This window comes from Rhea pennata, chromosome 2 (assembly GCF_028389875.1).
Source record: "Rhea pennata isolate bPtePen1 chromosome 2, bPtePen1.pri, whole genome shotgun sequence".
NCBI classification, from domain to species: Eukaryota; Metazoa; Chordata; class Aves; order Rheiformes; family Rheidae; genus Rhea; species Rhea pennata.
Window position 1 is genome coordinate 101,038,712 of NC_084664.1, and position 24,203 is coordinate 101,062,914.

At 40.2% G+C, this 24,203-nt stretch overlaps 2 protein-coding genes and 1 long non-coding RNA gene across 5 annotated transcripts; 1 reads left to right on the top strand and 2 right to left on the bottom strand.

Moving 5' to 3' along the window:
• Positions 1-341: 341 nt before the first annotated feature.
• Positions 342-11,191, bottom strand: SERPINB1 (serpin family B member 1). Of its 2 annotated transcripts, none has more exons than XM_062570046.1 (7): positions 11,003-11,191; positions 7,673-7,822; positions 5,245-5,382; positions 4,392-4,509; positions 3,572-3,714; positions 2,570-2,737; positions 342-1,879 (listed from the first exon to the last, which is right to left on the bottom strand). In XM_062570046.1, exons 2-7 carry the CDS (start codon positions 7,754-7,756, stop codon positions 1,478-1,480), a joined length of 1,053 nt encoding a protein of 350 aa, XP_062426030.1. In that variant the 5' UTR covers positions 7,757-7,822; positions 11,003-11,191; the 3' UTR covers positions 342-1,477. The 2 variants fall into 2 exon arrangements, with proteins under 2 accessions (XP_062426030.1, XP_062426029.1); XM_062570045.1 differs by having other exon boundaries at positions 7,647-7,822.
• On the top strand, positions 1,717-18,157 carry LOC134137273 (uncharacterized). Its single transcript, XR_009957653.1, has 2 exons — positions 1,717-1,862; positions 11,917-18,157. It is a non-coding gene; the product is annotated as an uncharacterized LOC134137273 (long non-coding RNA).
• Positions 11,263-23,565, bottom strand: LOC134137272 (serpin B6-like). 2 transcript variants are annotated; one of them, XM_062570049.1, is made up of 8 exons: positions 23,484-23,565; positions 21,022-21,131; positions 20,246-20,423; positions 17,057-17,194; positions 15,757-15,874; positions 15,407-15,549; positions 13,345-13,512; positions 11,263-12,448 (listed from the first exon to the last, which is right to left on the bottom strand). In XM_062570049.1, exons 3-8 carry the CDS (start codon positions 20,411-20,413, stop codon positions 12,044-12,046), a joined length of 1,140 nt encoding a protein of 379 aa, XP_062426033.1. In that variant the 5' UTR covers positions 20,414-20,423; positions 21,022-21,131; positions 23,484-23,565; the 3' UTR covers positions 11,263-12,043. The 2 variants fall into 2 exon arrangements, with proteins under 2 accessions (XP_062426033.1, XP_062426032.1); XM_062570048.1 differs by lacking the exon at positions 23,484-23,565 and adding an exon at positions 22,511-22,531.
• Between the last annotated feature and the right edge of the window lie 638 nt (positions 23,566-24,203).

Here is a 24,203-nt window from a genome sequence, read left to right on the forward strand (position 1 = left end):
ATTTAACATAAGTTCTTATTCTCTCCCTTCCCCTTTAAGTGCTAACAGATGGAGCTGTTAAATTTACAGGGGAAGTGGATGGTTCACAGCAGAAATCTGTTCAGATCCCATGATCTGTTCCCCTATGACCAGGCTGTTTTTCTGTATTCTCACTAATTCTAAACCTCATACAGTTGATCACACGGAACCAGTGGCTTTCCTTGGAGTTATCCTTTAAACAGTTATTTTTGTACTTTGAAATACCAAATTGTATGCAGACATTTACTTGTTTAAAACACAGGTTTAACAAAAAGTCTTTATTTGTACTTTAAAGACAAAATTATTATACAGTTCACAATTAAATAAATGATTGTGCCCAACTCAGTGTGTACAAGTAAGCATTAGGAATGAAAGTCAGGATATACATGACAGGCAAATAACGAACAGAAATAAGTACAGTACACAGTCACAGGGGCTCCCAGGTGTAAGGCACCACTAGCGTACAGAGAGATAGTGGAAGTCCAAGCTCAGTAAATGTGGCATACTTCTGCATGCAGTGACACATCAGGTAGCTGCTGAAGATCGTCTCCTGCTGGGAAGCTGTAAAGGTTTTAGGAGGATCACAGTGGCTGTGGAAAGGAATCTAGGCCATGTTGAAAACTTCTGAACTTGCAGAGAGGTATCTAACGGCACCTAAAACCTCTGCCACCTTCTGAGCCTTGGCAAAGTTTTCACACATTTTCAGAAACTATCATAGTATCAAACTATAAATTTAAAAACTCTCAAGACGTTCCCCCTAAAGATACTACTCATGTCTTATCCTCCTTATCATTCAAAAGCAGTAAGTTTTTGAGCTCATGACTAGAAGGGGTTACTTCTGTTTAAATAGCTTAATCCTTTCTCTAATAATAGATGTCTCTAAACAAATGCTATCTGACCTTCTATTCCAAGAGAGAACTAGGCAAACTCAGCTGTTGGGGAGCATGCCTTTTGGTGCAGAGAAGTATTTTATTAAAATACCTGTCAGGAGCAAGGCTTTAGGGAAGGAATAGCTTTGCAAGCACATTCTAGCACACATGGACAATGACAGACTGGATCAGTCAGTGGTGATCTAGGGGGCTGTCACTTACTGAAGAGTAAACACAGTAAGTGTTTACTTACAGTAACCTGCACAAGAACTCATATGGAGTGATACTGTGCCTTAAATGTCCAAAAGCATTTCCATTTCTAGTCCAGTTTCAAAAGTTTTCCTCTGCCTACAGTTAAAATTTTCCTAGTGATTAAAGATGCTCTGTAAGAAAAGGGGAAAGACTCACAAAAAAAAAAATACTCATCATTTTCACTGGGAATGTGTAAATAGGAACTGCAGAATCTCAGTGAAAGTTATTAAGAACTCATGGACAGGAGCAGTAAGTTTCTACTCCAAAATCCAGCTTATTTAGGAGCAACGCTTTCATTGATCGCAGCAGGAACTGGGCAGCATATAATAGATTCTCTTTTATGGAGAAGTATATCTGCCAAGGAAAAGTATGCTTTGTGTTGGGTTGTGGCGGATGAAGAAAATGAAAGGATGATCAGCATTGAAATCCTCTTCCATAACCACACAGAGCATAGCAATGCCAGCAGTGGCAGCTGCAGCTTCTGTACCTTCCTCATTCACTTCCACAAAAGCCTTGTGGACAATTTTAGACAGAAAGAGGTCACATGCCTCTGACATTCCTGACAAGTCAGCCTTGCTGCTGTCAAATACATCCAACAAGCCCATAGCAGATAAATCCGATTTAAGGTCATAGCTTTCTTCTAGCTTAAATTTCGGCAAATACACATTAACATCAGTGGAATACAGGTGATGTGGATGTGTCCATTCCTGGAGCTTCTCAAAGGTGAGCTGCTTTTCCAGCTAGAATTACAAGCACAGAGATCATCAAATATCACTATTGTAGAAATATTTCAATTCTAGTAACATTTAAACTACTTTATAGAGCACTATTCAACTAGGAATTATCTATACAAAAATGACCATACCCGTATCATTATTAGTATTATGTAGATCAAATTAATGTTATTAAAATTTAGTGAAGTCAGTGCAGTATTTGCCTAACATGGACGTTTACTTCTTTCTGCAGTGTAGAGAATGGCTGGCAACTAAAATGTTATTCCTACTGTTTCATCTAGCTAAATGGAATTATATAATCAAAAGCCAATAGCAAAGGAAATTATCAGAGATCACAAAAAAGCTAATGTGTTCCTGGTCATTTAATGGTAAATAGCCTCAGCTATTTAAAGCTAAGAAAATAAGATTTTCAAAGTTTAAGAAAGTTAAGTCTCATAGTTAACTTTCTTTCTGTTATCTCCCTCATGGTTCTGTTTGCAAGTCAAAAACCACATGAAAGCAAGCTACAAAACCAGAACACAACCTCTCTTCCTGATGCAGTGCATGCATGTATTTTTTTTTTATGGCCGTATTTGTAGAACAACATTGTCTAAAAATATGCTTGCTAGATATGGGGCTCTGAGACATTCATTAAGGCTTTAATTTTGAATGGCAGAACTCATCTATTAAATAACAGCATAAGCTTAGAAGGGTCACCTTCTGCAGCCCAGTAGAGTTGTCTTCAATGTTATCAGGTAACAAGATGATCATACTAAGTTCTTGTCCATCATAGGGCAGCTCTAAAATACGGGTGTTAATTTCAGAGATGTACCCCACACGAAATTTCTCTTTCTGGTACATCATTTTCACTGTCTTTCTTTCATTCTGGGTAGTTGAAAGGTAGAGAAAATAGCAGTTAAGAAAATACTAATTTTGAGAAGTGATAGGAAACAGTTAAGTAAAAAATCACGTCTTTATGTATGTTGTTAATGACTAAGATTAAAATGAATCTTGCAAAATCCCCCCCCCCCATTACATCAGGCAATTCTAAGACCCTCTTTATCAAATTTCTGATTGCACATTTAATAGTTTATTGAAGGCAAAATGATATAAATGCTGATTTATTATGTTTAGTTCTCTTTTGGTTCTCTAGCCCAATCACTGCAAAAACTGGGACAGAATTTCTTTGATTTGCCGTGCCTTTATTTGACTTTGCTGTGCCTTTTGTTCTACCAGCAAAAATGACCAGCAAAGCCAGGTTTTGTTCTACCAACAAAGAAGTGTGTTAAAGTCAATGAAGATCAACTCGGTTCAGCAGATGTATACAATACCTTGTAAAGCTGTTGGCATAAGCAGAATACAGAGCAAGAAAATGAGGCTCAACCAAAATGTCTAATCACTTGCTAAATTGGCATTGCAAACAGGCACAGCAGCTCAGAGACAGATAAATTCTGCTCAACATAGTCAGGTTCCTAGTCTATGTATGAGAAGTATTCCTGATGCCATTCCAATAAATACTTTGAGAATAAAGAGCTTGCTGAACACAGAAAAATACTAAAATCCGTATAAAAATTCTTTCAGCTGAACTGAAAACATTCACGAAATCATTTCCATTTATATTTGTTTTTTAAATCTTATTTCTAAATAAAGCTTCAAATTAGGATCCATATTATTTGACATTTCCATTAGATATACACTATCAAGGTATCTCCATTTTACCTTATTTAACCAAAATGGCATGTCTGCAGTATTGGCTTCTTTAAATTTCTTTGCCCAGTTCCCTTTGAAATAAATAGCATTCACCAGTACAAGCCTGGTCATGTTATTAACTGAGCCTTCAGACAGCAGATTAGGAATTTTACCTTCAGAGGGAGAGGGGAAAAAAAGTTACAAAAGCTTATATGTTGGCTACATATAAAACATCCCTGATGCCATAGAAATACCAGACATATAAAAATCCAGTCCTCTGATAAAAAAGTGTACACTCCAGGACCAGTCTTTTTACTTCACTACACTTTTTAATAGTACACATTATTATAACTTTAGATGTACAGTAATTTGATGAAAGTGTAATCTGTCGTAGGTGACTTTCAGTCTCTGGTGATTTGGTTCTCGCTATCGATCTGAAAACAAGCCAGCGGGGTCCAAGCTGCAGAAGCACCAGCGCATAACTTGACAGTCAAATTTTTTTATGGTATGTGCAACCAACTACACAAGAACTAGAGAATACCTAAATTTAAGATCATTGGATTTAGAAATATATATAGCATTGACCAGACTACCTGAAACAAAGTCCCTAACTCATGAGTATAAACCTATGTTTAGGTACCTATTCTGCATTTATTTGCCATAATGTGCAAAAATGGAAATATGTAAGTCTTTAACTATCTTGCTGTGTCAATCAAGCAATTGAATATCTCAGGGTAAAATGAAACTGCTTTAAAGGTAGCAGAAAATAAAACCTATTCCCATTCCCAAGCCATGAAACACTGCCACTTACTTCATTAACGAAAGCTTACTTTCAGTTTAGCTAGCTTACCTTCAGTTTTCTTCTCTACCCACTGGTTAATTTGCTTTCGGGCTTCATCATAAGCCTGAAGAAAATCAACTGCAGCCAAATCAGCTCCATATGATTTCCGAGTATTAGTCAGGAAATCCTAGATTTTGAAACAATATAGATTTCATTGCACATAGATAAAAAACCATGTCTTTATGATGCCAATAATGTCCAGGTCAGTTTATCACCCACCCAGAGTGGGGCCCTACCACTGCACTGTCTGCTTTCTGTCTGTGTCAGAGCAAGCCTCCTGGGACATCGGCCAGGTGTACCTGTGACGCAGTGCTTGCTACAGGTGTTTCACTCCCTCATTCTGCTGAAACAGGCCACAGCATGGCCTATACACCACAAGAAATTCCCAGAAGGTGCTGAAGAGGGTTATAAATAGCCGCCTTGCCTTGGGATGTTATGGTAGTTATTTTCTGCTAAGAACTGAGGCAACCACTTATTCTCTTGAGCCCCAAAGCAGCAGAACTGAGTAAGTGAAGAAAAGGCATTCCTTTGGGTGACATGCGCAGGTGCCCACAGATGTAGGCATGAGTATGCACATATGTAATACTTCTGTCAACTGCTCAGTAACATTTACAAATATGCCTAGAAATATTTTTACTTTATAAACATTCAAATGGCTGAAAATGCATTTTTAAATAAATCAGGAACATGTGAGTTGCACACCTTACTAAAGGAGAGCCAAAAGTTACAATTTTTACATTTAGACCCGTTCTAGTGGGGGTTTTGTGCCATAGTACGTTCTGGAGATAGGAAAGAAACTGATGACTGGTTTCAAAACTTCCCGCAGGGCTCAACCACACAATTACATTCTGCGTAAACATACCGGCAAAAAGCTGTAGGACTTCTCTCCAAAGAGCCGATTGGCAAGCCGTAAGAGATAGGGAGCATCACTGTGGTTAATATCCATAGTCAGAGTCTGAAATCTTGAATGAATATCTTCAACCTTGTCAAAATGAAGTGTCTGAAATAGAAAAAATGAACCAACTGCTGCTAATCTAGTCTTTATAGAGCATACAGTATCTACAGCATGTCTCTGAACAGTCAGGTAGCTAGGCTGATAAAAGGAAAGTCAAAAAGAGGTCAGAAGTTTTTAGAGATTTCAGTAAGTCTAAGAATGACTTAAACTGGCTTTTAGTTTTCGGTTGCCTGTGTCAGTCACTTGTATTAAGCTACTGGTTTATATTTAGACACAGTTGAAGCCATTGATTATAATCCAAAGAGTCCTATCTGAGAAGTGCCAGCATGCATCCCCTCCATGGACCACTGGGCACTAGGACTCATTCCCACATGGGAAACTGAAAAGGCAAGTGCCATAAGGACATTTCAGCTTTCTTGCTTCTCCCTTTGGCCCAAGAGAACCTCAGTTTTTGCTTTCACAACATACAATGAAGCCTAACATAGGGCTTATGTGAGCACTCAAGGAATATGAGCTCCTAAAATAGCTTGAAATCATTATCTTCTATGATTTAATGAAAATACAACTGTTTTCATATACAACTGTATAATCTTAAAATCAAATGCATTACTGCAGTTTCTCTTTACCGGTACCTTCTTTCCCAGAGGCGAGCTGGCTAGCCAAGGATTACTGACATGACTACAAAAGCTATCAGACTTCATTGACAGAGAAGATAAAACCAAGGCAGGGACATCTACATTCAAATTTGAATCATATTTCTCAATACAGAAGACTTGTGTGGAATACACACTGAATACAAAGGAAAAACCTTCATTTTATCTAACTGGGTTTTGGTCTGGTCATACTGCCCACATTAACTGAGGTTGTGTACATAGGAACAGTTGAGCAAGAACCGCACTGAGGCACCCTGCAATAGAATTATAACCACAGAAACAAATTTCTATATGATTGCATACAGCCCTGGACAGTTATCAGGCACTGCCTTCTCAAAAGCTATATTTTTCTAAGTATTGTGGTATGAGAACATGCATTACTGAGGATCATTGTGTTCAAATGCATATTTTTTTCAAAGCTTTTTGTATTATCTCTGCTCTCAATAGGTTGATCCTGGGTGGGGCTGTCAGTTTGATTATAGGGAATGTATGTGCAAAGTCTGTTTTGCAAAGTAATGAGAAAATAATTTTATTGTCCTATTCAATAAGCACAGCAGTGCATAATAGTATGAAACAGTTCCTCCTAAAGTGCAAAATACAAAGGTGAAATTATTCATAGACAAATACACCATGATCACTGCAAACAGAATTCTCGTATACTCCTTCACACTGGTTGGCAGCAGCCTAACAAAACGAAAAGCAGTAGTGACCGAGCTCTGCTCAGGCAGGAGGCCTCAGGCTTAGTAATGGTACACTTCCTTGTACAAGATTTTTGCATTTTGTAATCAGTGCTGTGAAATCCTCGACTCTTAGAAAAAAATAATCTAAAATACAGATGCTATCTGCTCCAGATTTCAACCAGGCTGTTGAATGTGGAAGGGCTGATGAACTGAGTTCACCGCAAAACCCAAAGAGAACACGTTAAACTATTTTGTTTTTTTTAAACTATGCCTTACTGCAGTCTTAAATATTTAAAGGTCTTGCCAATGGCAACTGCCTCATCAAAGCAAACCTATATGACAGAGAATATAAAGAACATATTAAAGATACATATTTGAAATATATCTGATGTTATCATTATGGCTAACTCCCCAAGAACTTAAGAACATGTTAATATGTACCATAAATATGAATGCTTTCCTGTATCAAAGGTCAATCCCATCATTTACCAAAACTTGGGGCCTGGGACTAAGATAACATTGTCATCTATTAACATAGTTATCATACTTTAAATTTAAAAGTTTATTATTGTTTTTGTATTTCTTACAAAACACTTTAATAAGTGTACCATTACTAAACCATTCACTAAGTATTACAAAACAACAGCTCTTTATGGAAATGTCTGACAACTAACAAGGCCTTGGAGCTATAAACTCCAGTCAGTTTAAACTGAGACTGATTGACTAGTGAAACACTTCACTTTAATAACAACTTAATAAGTGAAATTAAACAAGAAACAAGGGGCATGGCAAAGAGGGAAAGAGGGCTTTGAAGCAGGGCAGGCAGTATAATACAATGGCAGGAAACAGGCCAAGGAAGACTCAATGAGCATGACAAAGTATTTTCATATTTTGCCATTCTTTCATTTTCTCTCTTCTAAAGCTTAGAATTTTAATGTAATAAAATATAAAACAGAATCGAAAACATTTTGCTAACCTTCAGCACCTGAGCCTCTGTATTACCTTTGGCCCCCAAAAGGACCATAGCCAGAGCAGCAGAAATACTGACAGGAGAGAAGAAAATGTTTCCTGTTGGGTTGGTCTCATTAACCCTCATAAACAGGTCGAGTGCAAATCTGCTGTTTGCATTACTCAAGTTCTCCATGGTTACAGCTGAAAAATAAAACATTCAGTAAGGACTCTAAGAAATACTCTACAATTCAATGCTTAGTGAGTCATACAGTAAAGATGGGATTAAGAAAATGTGCATGTGAGAACAGGAATAACAAGAATATTACTGTCAATGCATTATCTTCTTCTTCAAAAAAAATCAGTGCAATCACAGTCACACTAACTTTAGAGACATTATTTCAAAAAAATTCCTTGCCTTCTACTTTGAAATTGGAAGCATGTGTACTGGCAGAATTGTAAATTAATCTTTGAATTCCACAAACCCAACATACTCAAGACAGCTCAATCATACTGCTTGCATCCTATATGGAGGCTATCGCTAGTAACTGCTAGGTAATAAGGGAGATGTAAACACCTTTCTGCAAGCTGTCTGCCTTCAATGAACAAACCATGCCACATGTGTAAAACACCACTATTTCCACTACACCAGTTTGTTGAGAAAAACCCAAGCTACCAACACACTGGATCAGGGTGAAAACGCAAGTGAATCTTAACAGGATTATGTGTAGATTCTAAATGTATGGACAGAGAGCCTAGGCTTTGGATTACTGTAACTGCTAGTGAAAGCAGAAGTGAAACACAGACCAGGCAAAGCTTTGGGGCTGATATGGCACAACCAGAGCACAGATTCATGTTGGTGAGAGCCTCACTACCAGGTACTTGGAAGTGGAGTGGATATTGTGAGGGCTGGGTCTGTGCTGCAAGAATCTATGGAAAGGTTGGAGACAGCATCACAGAACAGTCAGAAGGGACCTCTGGAGATCTTCTAGTCCAACCCCCCCCTGCTCAAACAGAGTCACCTACAGCACACTGCCCAGGATCCTGTCCAGGCGGGTTTTTAATATCTCCAGTGACGGAGACTCCACAACCTCTCTGGGCAGCCTGTTGCAGTGCTCAGTCACCCTTACAGTGAAGAAGTTTTTCCTTATGTTCAGACAGAACGTCCTGTATTTCAGTTTGTGCATGTTGCTGCTTGTCCTATTGCTGGGCACCACTTGAAAGAGTCTGGCCCCATCTCTTTACACCCTCTCTTCAGACACACTGATAAGATCCCACCTCAGGCTTCTCTACAGGCTGAACAGTCTGAGCTCTCTCACCTCTCTCACCCTTTCCACATATGAGAGATGCTCCAGTTCCTTCATCATCTTGGTGGCCCTTCACTGCATTCTCTCCAGCAGCTCCATGTCTCTCTTGTCCTGGGGAGCCCAGAATGGGACACTACACTCCAGATGCGGCCTCACCACAGCTGAGTAGAGGGGAAGGACCACCTTCCTCGACCTGCTGGCAATGCTCTTCCTAATGTAGCCTAGAATACCATTGGCGTTCTTGGCTACATGGGCACATTGCTGGCTCATGGTCACCTTGTTGTCCCCCAGGATTCCTAGACCATTCTCTGCAACCCCCAGCCTGTACTGGTGCATGGGGTTATCCCTCCCTAGGTGCAGGACTCCGCACTTCCCTTTATTGAACCTCATGAGTTTCCCTTTGCCCATCTCTCCAGCCTATTGAGGTCACTCTGAATGTCAGCACAGCCTTCTAGTGTATTGGCCACTTCTCCCAGTTTCAGATCACCAGCAAACTTTTTGAGGGTGCACTCTGTTCCTTCATCCAGGTCACTGGTGAGTAAGTTGAACAACCCTGGACCCAGTAATGACCACAGGGGGACACCAATAGCTGCCGGCATTCAACTAGACCTTATGCCACTGATCACAACCCTCTGAGCTCTGCCTTTCAGTCAGTACGGGTCTACAGAGCAAAATCTAACTGCTTGCCCAACTAAGATGTCTACTTTTCTCTGCTTGCAGTGAGACTTTCACACGTGGCTGTTTCTAGCTTCTTTCCTTGCAAGGTTTTATTTTAGACATTCACACTTGTGCATCTGCCTTTATAAACCAGGAAGGACACCACAGTAGCATCGTTACTGTGGTCTGCACCCAGCCACTGGAAGGAGTTTGCACTGAGATGTCATTATTGCTGGTATGGCCTATCTGCAGGCAATCTAAAATATTATCTGTCAGTCGCCTGACAGGAAAAAGGCTGCTATCTTTGCAACCAACCTCTATGTATCTCCCTGCTAGAAGAGACACGCTTTAAAACCAGAAGCATTATTTTCTGCTTTTAAACACATAGGCAGGCACACACACACACACACACAATTTCTAGGCATTTCACTGAAACCCAGTGTTTTACCCCTCGCCACCACCAGAACAGCTGCCCAAGCAGTGGCCGCACAGACAGCTCCGCGGCGGGTAGGCAACAGGGGGTGGGGGCGACAGACCCCTTACACCCCTCTGTCGGCCCATTCCCGTAGAAATCACCCCGACAGGGCCCCCTGCGCGCTCCCCTCCCGCCCGCGGAGCCCCAGCGCAGGCGCCTGCAGCCTACCTGCCCGGCGCGGTGCGGCACGGCACGGCGCGGCGCGGCGCGGCGCGGGAGCGCCCGCTGCGCCGCCGGGCCGCCCCGGGGCGGGGAGAGGGGAGGGCAGCGCCGCATCGCGCGCACCGCCGCGGGATCGCCCGGGGCGGGCGGAGCGGCGCGGTGGCGGCGCGGCCCGCGGGAGGGGAGGCTCGAGTGCCCCGCTCGCCAGCACCGAAGGCACAGCGGGGTCGGGAGCCTGACAGACCGAAAACTGAAAAAAAATGAAAATCCCAGCACGCAAATGGGCCAAGACGTGCTTGGTCCAGCAGGAAGCTCACAGTGGGTGCCCAGCATAGCCCCTTCGCTCTTATCAGGCCTGTTAAACTCAACTTTAGGTTGCTGGTCGTTTACTTTGTTTTTTACAGAAAAAGTAAAGAAAGAAACAAGAGGGAGGCTTTTTTTTCTTTGGTTTGATTTTTTTCCTTCACTACTGCTTGATTTGGCCAGCCAGGACACCCCACCCATACAGCCACTCTGTTTTAAAGGCTACTGTTTGGGAAAAGCAGTCTTGCCTGTTGTGTCTTAGGGTGTGCAGTACCAGCTGTTTAGCTTAACCATGTGACTCGCATCATGTCGGCTAGTTTTTTTAATATTATTCCTCCAAATAATGCTCCAATCTTCTTCCCCTCTGAGACAGCTGAATTGTCATGCATTATCATGAGTTAAGACCAGCAATTAGCACTATTTGGATCATGATCAGGGAGCCATGGTTTGTTTTGGAGTTGTGCACAAAAACATACGCACCCTTAGAGTCCTGCGCAGAAACCAATGCTTGTCTTAGGACCTCCATGCTCCACAGGCTGTTTAGGTTAAGACCCACGTCTAACTTCATGGCAATCCAATACCTAGATTTTACTGTATTCAGGAAATCTGACATTAAACAATGAGTTCTTAACCACCTACAGGGAAGCTTTGTCAACCATTCAGAATAGTTTTCTTCACAATACAGTTAAAAAAAAGTTGCACTATTTACAGCTGGAAGAGAAATGCAGGTCCCATAGCACTCACAATTAGTTCTTTTATTATTTCAGAAACAGAAACAGCTAAAAAAAACCTTGTATTTGGAAAATCATTTCATTCTTTGGTATTATTTACTAAGCTTGTTAAACAAAACATGAATAGGAAAAAAGATAAAGCTATAAAAAATAAAGGTTTGGCATTTAAATATTGTATAGGCCTCGTATGCCTTTTATTAAATTACATGCTTTTTATGTTATGATGGAGATATCTGTCCTACTCCATGAGAGGACTGTGATGTACACATAGCTAATAAACCTTAGTGTCAGATGGCAATAAAACACTGATCCTGGCCCCATGAAAATTTTTAAGGATCTGTCTGGGGGGAAAGAAAAAGAAAAAAAGACTGGAATCGAAAGAAAAAAGGGGCAAGGGTGGGAAATAAGCTCCGACTTAGTCAGAAATGAAATTAATTTTTTCCTTTTCTATGAGACATCACTCTCTGACTCACTGTCTAGTGGCCAGAAAAAGTGAAGTGCAGTAGCAACCACAAGCACAGACAGAAGCATTCACTGAGCAAATAGGTTGTTTTTATGCCTTTAGGGTGTTAGACAACTCTGTATTTAAGCACACTGGATAAAAGGGTTGTTTTTAATGGCAGTTGCTATACATTTCTAAGTGGCTCTGTTATTCTATTCAAGCTTGAGATGAAGATGACAAAAGTGGATTCAGGCACTACTGAAAAATGCAATTAGTGCAAAAGAGCAATCGTATTGTGAAGAAACAAACTTCCTGGAGTAATAGTGGCTATTCTGCCAAGACATCTTTTTAGGGAGAGCAAAACCTGCCACAGAACAAAATGCTAGAAGTTTTGTTATGCCGGATGAAGAAGAAGAAGGGATGATCAGCAGTAAATTCTGGAACGATCATTGCACAGCGCAGCATCATCACTCCTGCTGTGGCAGCTGCCGCTTCAGTGCCTTCTTCGTTGACTTCTATGAAGGACTTGTGAACCACTTCAGAGAGCACCAACTCGTTGCCAGATGAGATTCCTGAGAAGTCTGCCTTCATCAAGTCAAACGCATCAGGCATTCCCATGCTGCTCAGAATGGGTTTCAAATCATAATTTTCTTCCAGTTTAAATCTGGGTAAAGACACCTTCACCTCTGTGTAGTCCATCATTTCAGGATTAATCCACTCCATCAGCTTCTCATACGTAAGTTCCCTTTCCAGCTTAAAAAAGTTATGTAATTCAAATGAGAAAAGAGTCACAGATTCACAAAGCCAAAAGTGGTGACTACTGTATGTGTTTAAATGGTGCATGCATGTATCTTTCTTTTTCATAATTCAGAGGCTCTCAAGCTCAAAGTGCAAGTCTTATCTAGACTTGCTTACAGGGGCCCATATGCTTTTTGTGATAAGATACAGAAAGAATCAGTCCCTTCCTCATTAAGTTTGCTTTACAAAACAAGTTAGATTGTTAAACCCTATTTTACATATGCTAAACTTTACATAAGCTACAGAAAAACTAATCCTTGTTTTCTAAGTCCCAAAGAAATTGAACCTAGCTCTTCTATCTCAAAGAAAAGGTCATCCTTCAGGTTGACAGGCCTGATGAAAAGGCCTGCTCACAATACCCTGTGCAGCCAATGCTGGACTATATGATTAATGAATTCCTTGGTTGGTTATCTCCAGAACAAAAGAGATCCTAGAGATTCTGGTGAGCCTGTTTCCAGATGGTAGGCCAAAGACAACTTTCCAGCTGTTCAGAAATGAACATCTATGGGTCAGGGACTTCCTACATGGACTTCCTAAGAGCCTCTCAGAACCCCTGCTCATTTGGTGGGGACTATACTACGCCTTCACCTTAACTATAGCTAACTCCTACTCCCATTGAGGGTTATGCCTTCTTCCAGAGTCTTGCTCTCAGTAGGGGGCAGCACACAGCTTGACCAGCAGTGACACAAGTTAGGCCAGTCACTTTGGACATGGGGCATATTGGACATTTCAGCCAGTATTGGGCACCAGTGACACAAGAGATTTGGAATTCAACTTGCAGGTCTGTATGCAATATCAAACTCCTTTCTGGCATGATACAAACTGTCTTTGCATTTAGTTTAACAACTTACACTTTCCAAGCCAGTGGATCCATCCTGGATTGCATCGGGGAGCAGGATGATCATGCTGAGTTCATTATCAACATAAGGGAGCTCAAGGATTTTGGTCTGGAAGTCCCCATTATAGGTCATGTTAAATTTATCTTTCTTGAACATCATCTGCACAGGTTTACTCTCATTCTAAAAATAAAGTGATGTCAAGTTAATACTAAGCTAGTATGCTGGTCTTAAAATAAGAGGTTGGCATCCAGTTACTCAGAGCTTTTTAAAATTTGACTGTACAGAGAACTAGAACATGCTGTGGGGTATAGCCCTGCCACTGCTTTTAGTAAAGCAAGGGATGAGACCTAAGGATCCTTAAGATTTATTTTTTAATTGTTAATGTGGAAGTATATGTGAAGTGTCTGTAAAGAGGCAAGAACATGCTTTTACATACTCAAGAATTAGCATTCCTTTTAACAGCGTAGATAGGAAGCATGGCCTATCTTCCTTGCTTTATATGATACAAAATAATTTTAATTTAGATATTTTCATTTTTTTGTGGCTATATGTGCTATCGAATAACAGAATTAAAATATTTTAACATGCCACTAAAAATGCCCCCAAAATGAGGGCACTATTTTGAGCCCTTAAAGATCACAGGGACATTAGGGAGAGATTTTCTTCTCATTCTCCACTGGGTCCTTTCTTTTTTTGCATAGAGCATCAGTTACTATTGTTTAATTCATTGTCTTCCTTTTCAGTTAAGGGTTCCATTGTTTTCCTGTGTAACCTTGATGAGATTATCATGCAAAAATTTAAAGTAAAGTAAAGCCCACTGAAACAAAGCGAGAATATCCCAGAGATAATTTTGCAACTCTGAAAGCTTTTTCAATATGTATCTCAATAGTGATAGGGTAAGATGCAAGGCACCAAGTCAGTCTGTTGGTTTCTGAAGTTCTGTATACATAGTATGGAGTAAGCTACAAAATTCCCTATTTGAAAAACTGTAGTAGTAGCTTTAGACATTCTTGGATGTATTTCACCACTGAGGGAGGGATAGTTTTAAATTGAGCACAACAGTTTCAATTTTGCAGTGTTTGTTTAAAGAAGGTGAATTTCTGAGGGAGTCACATTACCAGTTCTTGTTAATGACATCTGGCAACATACCCAGAGTTTGAGGTAATCTCCAAGAAGCAGGCCTGGCCCACTAATCATAATGGCTGAGTTTTCTAGAATAGCATAGGTTTACTTCCAAAAGAGAAAAAGTCCAGTACTGATGTCTTTGAAGAAACGGTTACTCCCCCATTTATTTTGCATCAATTCCATGGTAAAAATGCAGTGAAAAAGCATTTTCGCTGAAGAAGGCTATTGCATTCAGAAGTTTCTGAACATGTACAAATGTTCCTTCTGCCTACAGCCTAAAAGTACAATCCTTTTCTTATGCACACCAGTTTCATGCTGAAATAGTCAAGTTCACTTGATGATTGTTCACTGACTTTTGTGAAGTTGTTCTTGAGTTGCCATTCACGTGAGAAAAGAATTAGTAAGCTCAGATTTTTGACAAGGAAGTAAACCCTTAAAGCCTTTATGAAGCTGTGCATTGCAACTGCTTTGCCCTCTTTTCAGCCACGTAAAAAAAGGCAGAGAAAGGGGCAGACTTTGTAAATATTTTCAGGTTTGAGGGAGTTCTGTATGCAGAAGTACTGGACTACAGGCCATGGAGGCTAAATGATTTATAATTTCTTCTGCCAGCACCTTGTAGATTCCCACAGAATTACATGACAGGTTCACTTAGCAATGTTCTCTTCAGAAGTTGTTTTAAGTTCTGTAACTACACATAGGACTGCCTTTCTCAAGCACAGAAAATAAAGGTAATAAGAAAAAAGAAACAGAATAAAAATTTAATTTTGATACTAAAAGTTTTAGAAAATATGTGAAAAAATTAGCAGAAAATAAACAAAGAGGATGTTCATACTAAAGGGACAGAGTAGAAGCAATTCCTTACAGTCTACCTATGGTAACCCTGTGTAAATGTATTTTTCCTTCCAAGTTACATGTAACATTGTACTGCCACCATTTCAGCATAGCATACCTTGTTAATTTTAAATGGCATTTCCACCGTCTTCTCTTTGTTGAACTGGCTCTCCCAGTTGCCTTTGAAATAGATGGCATTCACCAACACAAGTCTGGTCATTGAATTAATAATCCCCTGAGCCAACAGGTTCTGAATTTTACCTTTGAGATACATTTGAAGGAAAACAAATTTTAACAACTAGGCATGTATCTAATTATTAACAAATACAGTATATGTGATAGATAGTATCAATCTGATAGTGAAAGCTCAGGATTTGTTAAAAATCCAATAAATTTTATCTTGAAATAGCAGTTTATCCAAGCCCTGAGTGCCTTTAAGTGCAAGATGGTGTTTTACAAAACACTTACCTTCAGTCTTTTTTTCTACCCAATCGTTTATTTGTTTTCTGGAATCCTCTGAAGAATGCACAAAGTCAGTTTGTTCTAGTCCAGCATGATAGAATTTCTGACTTGATTCTGTAAATGACTACAATGAACATTAAGCACAGAATTTCAGCAATGTATTTTACTCATGTTCAGTCACAGACTATTCCTAAACACACTGAGAAAATCTGCCCTCTCTCTTCCCTCAGTTTCATACAGCACCATTAAAGTTTTGTCTGACACCCTCCTATTACTTCTTCTTCTTTGTTTTTTTTTTAACCTACTAATCAAACTACAAATTGTCTTCCATTTTTATGTTACTAAGCCAAACTGGTTTGGCTAGGGCACTGCTAGAGAGTCCAATAAAACTGAACTGAGAGATGATATGATTCCAGTTCTTTTGGTTTCAGTCAGAGAACACACAATGCTGTAAGCCTGTTTCTACATAAACTTAGTTGTTAGAACTCCCAGACTAACAAAAACACTTTTAGTTCAGAGGTGAAACAGTGATTTTTCATACAGAGAAAAAACATACCTTGTCTCCAATTTCATATATTTAGATCTTTATTATATAGATCCAAATTTTCAATGTTTAATCTTGGCAATTTTAAGCAAGCTTGATTGAAACTCTTGATTGGTGCTAATTTACAGCATTTTTTCACACAAAAAAGATTGCAAATTAGGAAAAGCAACAGGATTGTACCAGCCTGAATAATAAAAAGCATTACAAGAATTCTTAAGACATAAATTCCTACATGGTTTCATCACTCCCTGAAAATAAAAATAAAACGCATAGATGTATTTCTAGGGAAATGACTAAAGGAACATGCATGACACAGTATCTATTATTCTTCTTTATACCTTCTGAAATGGAAACTATTACAAATCATATGCCCTTTCTAGCGTATTATCTGGATAACAGAGAAAAGACAAACTATAAAATACTGCTTATGCTAGACTGCAATAAAAATTCTCCTTTTCACCACATTAACACATGATCAAATGAAAAGAGAGATATCAAATACTTAGCCCATAGCCAAAAGATGTGTGAACTGTGCATTTAATCTGACAGTTTTTATAGTGCTTTGCACCATCACAGGGCTATCAAACAGGAGCTTCTTGAACAAATTCAGATACTGCCATTTTGAGGACAGTCTTTGGGTTGGTAGGTCTCAGTCTAGAAAGAACTAGTGAAGTAAAATACAATGCCTGTATGTGCTCTCCAACGGGAACGTGTAGTGAGAATTTTATACTTCAAAACCCCACAAATTTAAGGTTTACTTACGGAAAGAAATTCAAATGTCTTTTCTCCGTATAACCGGTTAGCTGTTCTGAGCACATACTTGGTATCTGGATTGTTAATTTCAGAAAGAAGTAATTGATACCCATTGTGAACATCTTCAGCTTTGCTCAAAGAAAGCACCTGTAGAAAGGCAAACAATTTCTGCAGAGTCTATGTCACCTCTAAAACACTTGGTTGAGTGCAATTATTTTTACCAGTTTTGAGATCAAAAATTGACTTCAACTGACTAGAGCAAGCCATGGAGGGCAGCAGATTTTTCATCACATTACCTATGTGCAGCTGATCATGCAAGTTACAAATGATGTGTGCACAGTCAGATGTTGTAAGTGTAGTAAGTTAAGGTGCAGAAGGGTCAGCGGTATACAGCTTCCTTCATTCTATCCAAGCATTAAGGGATATTCATTTAAAAACAAAATTTTGGAGAACCTGTAATGAAACCACCAGCACAAAAAACTACTGTATTTATAAAATAAATTTTATAATTTCCACTCCATTCACCATACTTGCTTTTCATAAAGTCTTGTCGCTTTCATAGATTTAAATGAAAACAAAACATGTTTGTCCTCCTCTTTCACTACGCAAAAAGAGGTACACATAAGAAGAAAAACAGCTGATTATGCATTTCATGTTGTCAATTGTATAAATAGAAAAGTATGCAAGTGGCATTACTTGGGTATGTTAAATAAAGTCATCTAATGCACAGTTATTGTTTTCTCCTGTGCTAACAATAGCCCTTTGTACAGCCCATTTCTCAGAGTTGAAAGCAACATCTTACGCAATGCCTTCAAATAACTGTAAAAGTAAAATTCTGCTGCTATTTGTGTTCCTAAATGGGTACATACTCAATTCTGTCTGTCTGTCAGTGGCCTTTTTCTGTAATGTCTTTATCACTGTGCTCTCTCAGCCCTATTTTATTAAAGAAGTAAATGAATTACAGTACCTGAAATGCCACACTTGGCATAATTCTACTAGGAAAATGTTCATGAGTACGGGTGTCTGTTGCTTGACTTGAAATCTTTACATGAAAAGGTAGTATTTTCATTACTTAAAAACATCTACGAAATAAATGAATATTAAAACTTATACAGGATTCTTGTTCATTAATATTAGAACCTCTACTTGAGTTATATTAAAATTGAAGGAAAGAAAGAAATACTTTAGTGTATGATGACAATTTGAGAAGGCTTCTCTGAATGCCAGTTGCAAATTAGGCAGTGTTTCATTGCTTCCACGACACTGGACTGCCCTAGCTGTCAAAGAAAACATCAGACTTATATTTGTCTAAAGTTCTGATCTATGAGAAAGGTGTGCACAGACCAGTATTTGAAATTCTCACAGGATGTATTTTACTCAGTTCAACAAAATAAAATCTGCAGCAACCAAGATAAGTATTTGGGATATCTGGCTTATCCTGATAAGACTTCTACATCAACATTTTACAATTCTACTTCTGCTTCTTCTACATAGATTTAAATCTGAAATGATTCACAGAGGTCCAAAGAGTTATTCTAAATTGACACCAAGGTAGTAGAGCACATTTTCTTAGCTGCAATCAGTCCTAAATATTTGATGAAAATCCTTAAATCCATATGCAAGATTCAAATGAAGTGAGATGGAATAAGGTGACATTTTAAATCACTCAAATGGATGGTTAAAGTAAAATAAACTATAATTGTTGGGAAAGAATGTCATGATATGAACACTACAACATCTGAGAACTGTACAGTGCACATTTTGAACAAGACACTGTCAGAAAACAAGGGAATGTTCCTGCCCACTAATATATATAATGCTTTAAAATCACAATGCAGAGAACGATGCTTTATAAACAAAAGACAAGTCAAATCTAAACAATGACTTTCTAAGAAATTCATCCAGCCTCTTGAGAATTCTAAGTGTAGACCCATTTTGCCTTTTCCTTAATACTGCATATGGTTTTTATTGGAGAACTGGGAATTTATAATCCCCACCCTAGAAAACCTAGAACAACTGTGTTAAAACCCAGAAAAAAAAAGAAAAAAAAAAAAAACAGAACAAAACTTCAGATGCTTTCACATTTGTTTGTAGCAGCGTCAAAGGAATTCATCCAAACCCTTAGATGCAAACAAGGATAGGCATAAACCTGATCCAGCCCTTCAAATGACAGGTTAAAAATAGGGTGCTGTAACTATAGTGTTAACACAGGTAAGGAGTTAAACTCTCATTAAAACAATGTCTCAGCTCCCATCTCATTCTTTTTGAGCACTGCTACCATTACTACAAATGTAAATGTAAAAATGATCTACGCCAAAATACAATCTAGATGAAGGCACTTCACACTAAGAAGGGGGAGGTAGGCAGCCCCCAAGTGAATACGGGATAAGCAGTACTGCAGTTACTGATGTGTCTGCGTGCATGCATGGGCAAGCCTTACTAATACACCATTGGTACACTGTTCACTACACTCACTAACTCTAGTTGTAGTAACTTGCTTACATACTAATATCATAAATTTTACTTTTCATTGGCCATCCAGCTTTTCCCTGTTCTGAATCTTGGCTTACATATCCACATCTTCAGAGCTGTGCTCATAGCCCTATACCACTTTCTTCTTCCAGGTATTTCAAGTACTCACACGTTAGAATTTGGGATTGTGAAAACAGAGGCAAATAATAAAAAAGCGACTGGTGATTTTTTTCTTGATTTCTTCAAATTTTGGGGTGTCTGACATGATGTATTTACGGGGTGATTTCTTATTTTTTCGAAACTGTCTGGCTGCATTTTCAAAATGTAGTCTGATACTGCTCCCGAGGAAAGTGTGGAAGAAAATATTTTTTGTAGCAGGAGACTCATCTCTAGCTAAACAAACACAAAACCTACCCCCTTCCCTCCACTCCTCACCTCAGTATCTCTTACTAACATTCAAAAGGAACACCACTATCTCATAAAAACAAACAAAATAAAAAAACCCAGGAACTTCCTGATTGCATACTGAAGGAAGCTCTACCTACACAAACACATACCAATTAAAAAATAAAAGGTACTTTTTAAGCAGTAAAAAAGGAAGAGCCCTGTTTACTGAGGCCAGAATGACAATGACAATTTAGCATAAGTGCAGGTCCCAGACTATACAAGACAGATTTGTGGTTCATATGTTCATGTCAAATCTGATATACTTTTTCTTTGACATACCTTTGCTATCTGGGCTTCAGTGTTACCTTTTGAACCCAACAAAATCATAGACAGAGCAGAAGAAATACTAAAAGGAGAAAAGAACAGGTTCTGTGTGCTGTTGTTTTCACATAGCTTTCTTAAGAGGTCGAGTGCAAAAGTGGTATTTGCTGCACTGAGGCTGTCCATGGTTCAGAACCTGGAAGACAAAATACAAAACAAGAATGCCTCAAATTTACTTCAATCCAAACTGACAAATTATTTTCGTTTTCCTATTTCTCAGTATAAACTATGCAGTTTAAGTCATGATTGGGGTTAGGTTTAGCTCAGCTGGTTAGAGTATGGGGCTAATAATGCCAAGGTTGCAGGTTTGATCCCTGTATGGGCTACCTGTTAGAGAGTGGATGATCTCCAGAGGTCCCTTCCAACCTTTACCAGTTCTATGATTCTATGATTAGGCTGGAAAATTATCATCTCACTGAAAGACTGATTCATTGGAACAAACATTTTGAACCCCATATTGGGCACTTGAGGGTTTTAATGGATTTCTCATTTGTTTCTGTATTGCAGTACGATACTTTCAACAGAGACAGCAGTTCCCATTGGTCTCATTAGGCTCTTCAGTGAGTAAATATATTACATCTTTTGAGGTGATCATATATGGCAGTGAGCATTTTGTTTAGAATTTGTTTAAATAAAAAAAGTCTCCTCTGACTTCTCTAGTAAAATTATTTGCCTTTAGAGAAAAACAAGAGCCAGAAGTTAAGCATCACACTGAGAGAATTATAAATTCTTACCTTCTTTAAGTCTGTTTATCTTCAATATTATTTTCAGCTTCCTTGTGAGTGTGCAGGCTGTGTTTTACACCTAACAATGTGTCTGGCAGAAGTCAGCAGAATGAACTGACCTAACAGATTAAAAAAAAAAGAACTATTATTTTTTAGTCATCATGACAACAGATTATTGTAATTTCCTGTTGTAATAAAAAGGTAAAAATCAAAGTCCATTTCAAGCTGTATTTTATTGCCTGCAACACAGCAACATGCACCACAAAAGACAGAGTGTTATAGTACATGAACACTTCAGTATATGTAACTTGAAGACTGTCATGCTCTACAGACATCAGCTGGATAGGTTGCTAACTAACCTGAGGTTACAGACCGCACACCTATAACCAGAGCAATAAATATTAAAATGCTGAGTTAAATGCTGATAGGTAACACCAAACACTCCAAGATACTAGCTAATAGTGAAGGTTTCTGTGTTTTCTTTTTCCTTAAGGCAGTGCATAGTGTAGCCTGTTGCTACAAAATACAAAACTAATGCCTAATTCACATTACTGACACATTATGTCAAACAAGTGGGTGGAAAGAACAAGTTTTTGCATGTATGATTTTCTACCTAGGAAAAATTCTTGCTAACAACTTTGCTATAGGCAGCAACTTTTCTTATGTTTCTCTTCTCCTGGAACTCCAAAAAAGAAAACCTAGATGGAAGCAATTCTCCAGTTCTATCTGAAACAATACAGTAATTTAATTACACTTACTGTTCAGTACAACTAGAGTCTGTTAGCATTTTAAGTTCACTTTAGGTATCCTGAATAGAAGAATTTTCCTACTATCCTGATTCCTCTCAAACCACTAGCAATAAGGTCTTTTGACCTATGGCATAGCATTAGTGATAGCACTCAGCAGTTTTTGTAGGGCTTACATGACAAGTAAGAATTCATAGAACAAAGGACAACTCACTTTTTGCCTGCCTGAAAATCAGTGCCTTTAACCAAATTGTATGTAATATTTCAACAACTGAGACACAAGGTTAGGAGTGGGAATCCTCACTTTCTCTGTGGCTCAGTAATAGTAAGATAACTATTGACACCTTTCTCCTCAAAGTGTTTACAGAGAAGATGTAGAATGACCACATTTTTATGGAATAACAACCCCCTCCTCCATAATATAAACAAATGCTTGTCAGCTGATTTTACATTGTCCGCCACAACACCCTTAGAGATCAGAGGTAAAGCTGCGAACAAGAGGCTAAACGAACTATTTAGCCTGCAGCACTCCCCTTTCTGCAGGTCACTGACAAGGCTTGAGCAGAGCTTTCTGGATGACCTGACCCTGCATGCTCATGTCGTTATGAATTCGATGCATATATTCTTAATGGTGGACACTTATGCTCAGAACAGACTTTATGGAGAGAAAAGCTGTTCTGAAGAAACAAGACCTTCCAAAGGCTGTTCCTAGATTAAACAGAGGATACATGCTGTGACATCTTTCCACTTACTGGTTTTGCTATGAAGGGATCAGGCCACAGCAACCTGCAGCTCTCCCATACTCCCAGACATGCTTCCCTCAGAAACCGTGATGTGGATTAGCAGTTGGCATATGTGGAAGTCTCCCCACCACAGCTTTGCTTCAGAAGATCCCCCCAGGTCCACCCATTTTGACACAGCCAGAGGGGAGACACACACTGATGAACCTCTGGTAGCACCTGACTCCATGGGGGAAGCAGCATGCTAAGGGTCTGCAGCACATGCCTCCTCTGGACTGAAACCACTTTGAACTAAATAACTTCTCTGAAGGAGAGAGGCTTCATTTACAATTTGAAGTTAGCTGTGACAGTAATTAAAGATTTACAGAATTAAATTACTGACAACCGGCTTCACTCATCCTCCTGAGCACCTACTACACCTACAACTTGTTTCCTAGGCTGAACGGCATCACCCTGTGGATTCGGGTGCCTCCAGCCCTTGCGGTAACCTGATAGCCACAGGCCTACTGGGCAGCAGCTCCCACAGTGGCATCCAATCTCATGTCCCTCTGGGAATAGCTGGTGCGAAACTGAGGGACTGGAGCTCTGGTATTCCCCATCATCACAGCCTCTTGCTCCCTGCATTTTTCGGGGTGGGGGAGGGAGGTGGAGGCAGGATGCTTGAAGAGGCCATGCCTAAGGTGCGGCTCCTTCCCATCAAGGCCAGGCCCCGCAGCCATGCAGCGGGGAGAGGGGCGCCTCGGGGCAGGCTGGAGAACAAGGAAGCTGCAGAAGACCTTCCTCGGATCCCACGCTGGAATTAGATAGGGGTCAGCGCAGTAAGCAACGCCAGCGGGCAAAAAGAAGCAACTGCAGAAAGACAGGGCGAAAGGGAGGGGGGGGAAGAAAGAAAGAAACCCCGCCATGCCTCTGCTCTCTCCAGAACAAACCCAGCTTCCCGATGAAAACGAAAATTTCAGGCGGGCGGAGCCGCTGCCGCACTCACCCCGCCGGCGGCCGCGCTCCGCAGCTCGCCGCGGCACAGCCTTGCGTCCCTGCCTGCCCTCCCGCTTACCCCGGAAGCTCCTTGCCGCGCACGGCCGCGGAGGGGGGCCGGAGCCCGGCCGGGCCGCCCCCTGAGGCGGGCTTCCCCGCAGCCGCGCCCCGGGCCGCGGGGGCGGCCAGCGGGCCAACGGCCGTTAACCGCCGGCGGGCGCCGCCCGGCGGGGAGGGCGCGCGCCGCAGCCCTGGCCGCGGGCGGGAGTCGCCCCCCTCAGCGCGGCTCCCTGCGGAGCTGTTCTCGGCAGGGCTGGAGCGATTCGTTCCTTCCTTCCTTCATTCACTTGTTTGTTTATTTGTATAAAGAGGGGTTTTGTTGCAAACACAGGCGAGCTGTTTGCTATCTGGAGGCCAGCGCCAGCAGGAAGGCTCTCTGGTGACTGGAGGGCGATGGCTGGTCCTCGTGTACCTGAGGCTCTGAGTGAGTTAAATAGACCTATCAGAAGTGCATATGTATGCATACGTACATATATACATACGTATAGATAAGAGGAATCTGTAAAAATAAGCATGATGCTGACTGATGTGAAATTCAGAGCTGATTCCGTCTCACACCATGGCTTTGTAAGCGAGGCATATGGTAGCCCCAGGGGTGTCACCCTTCCTTAGTGTGCCAGTAGGTGTAATGGAAGGAGCATTAAACAGGAGCATAGGCAGGGTCTGAGGA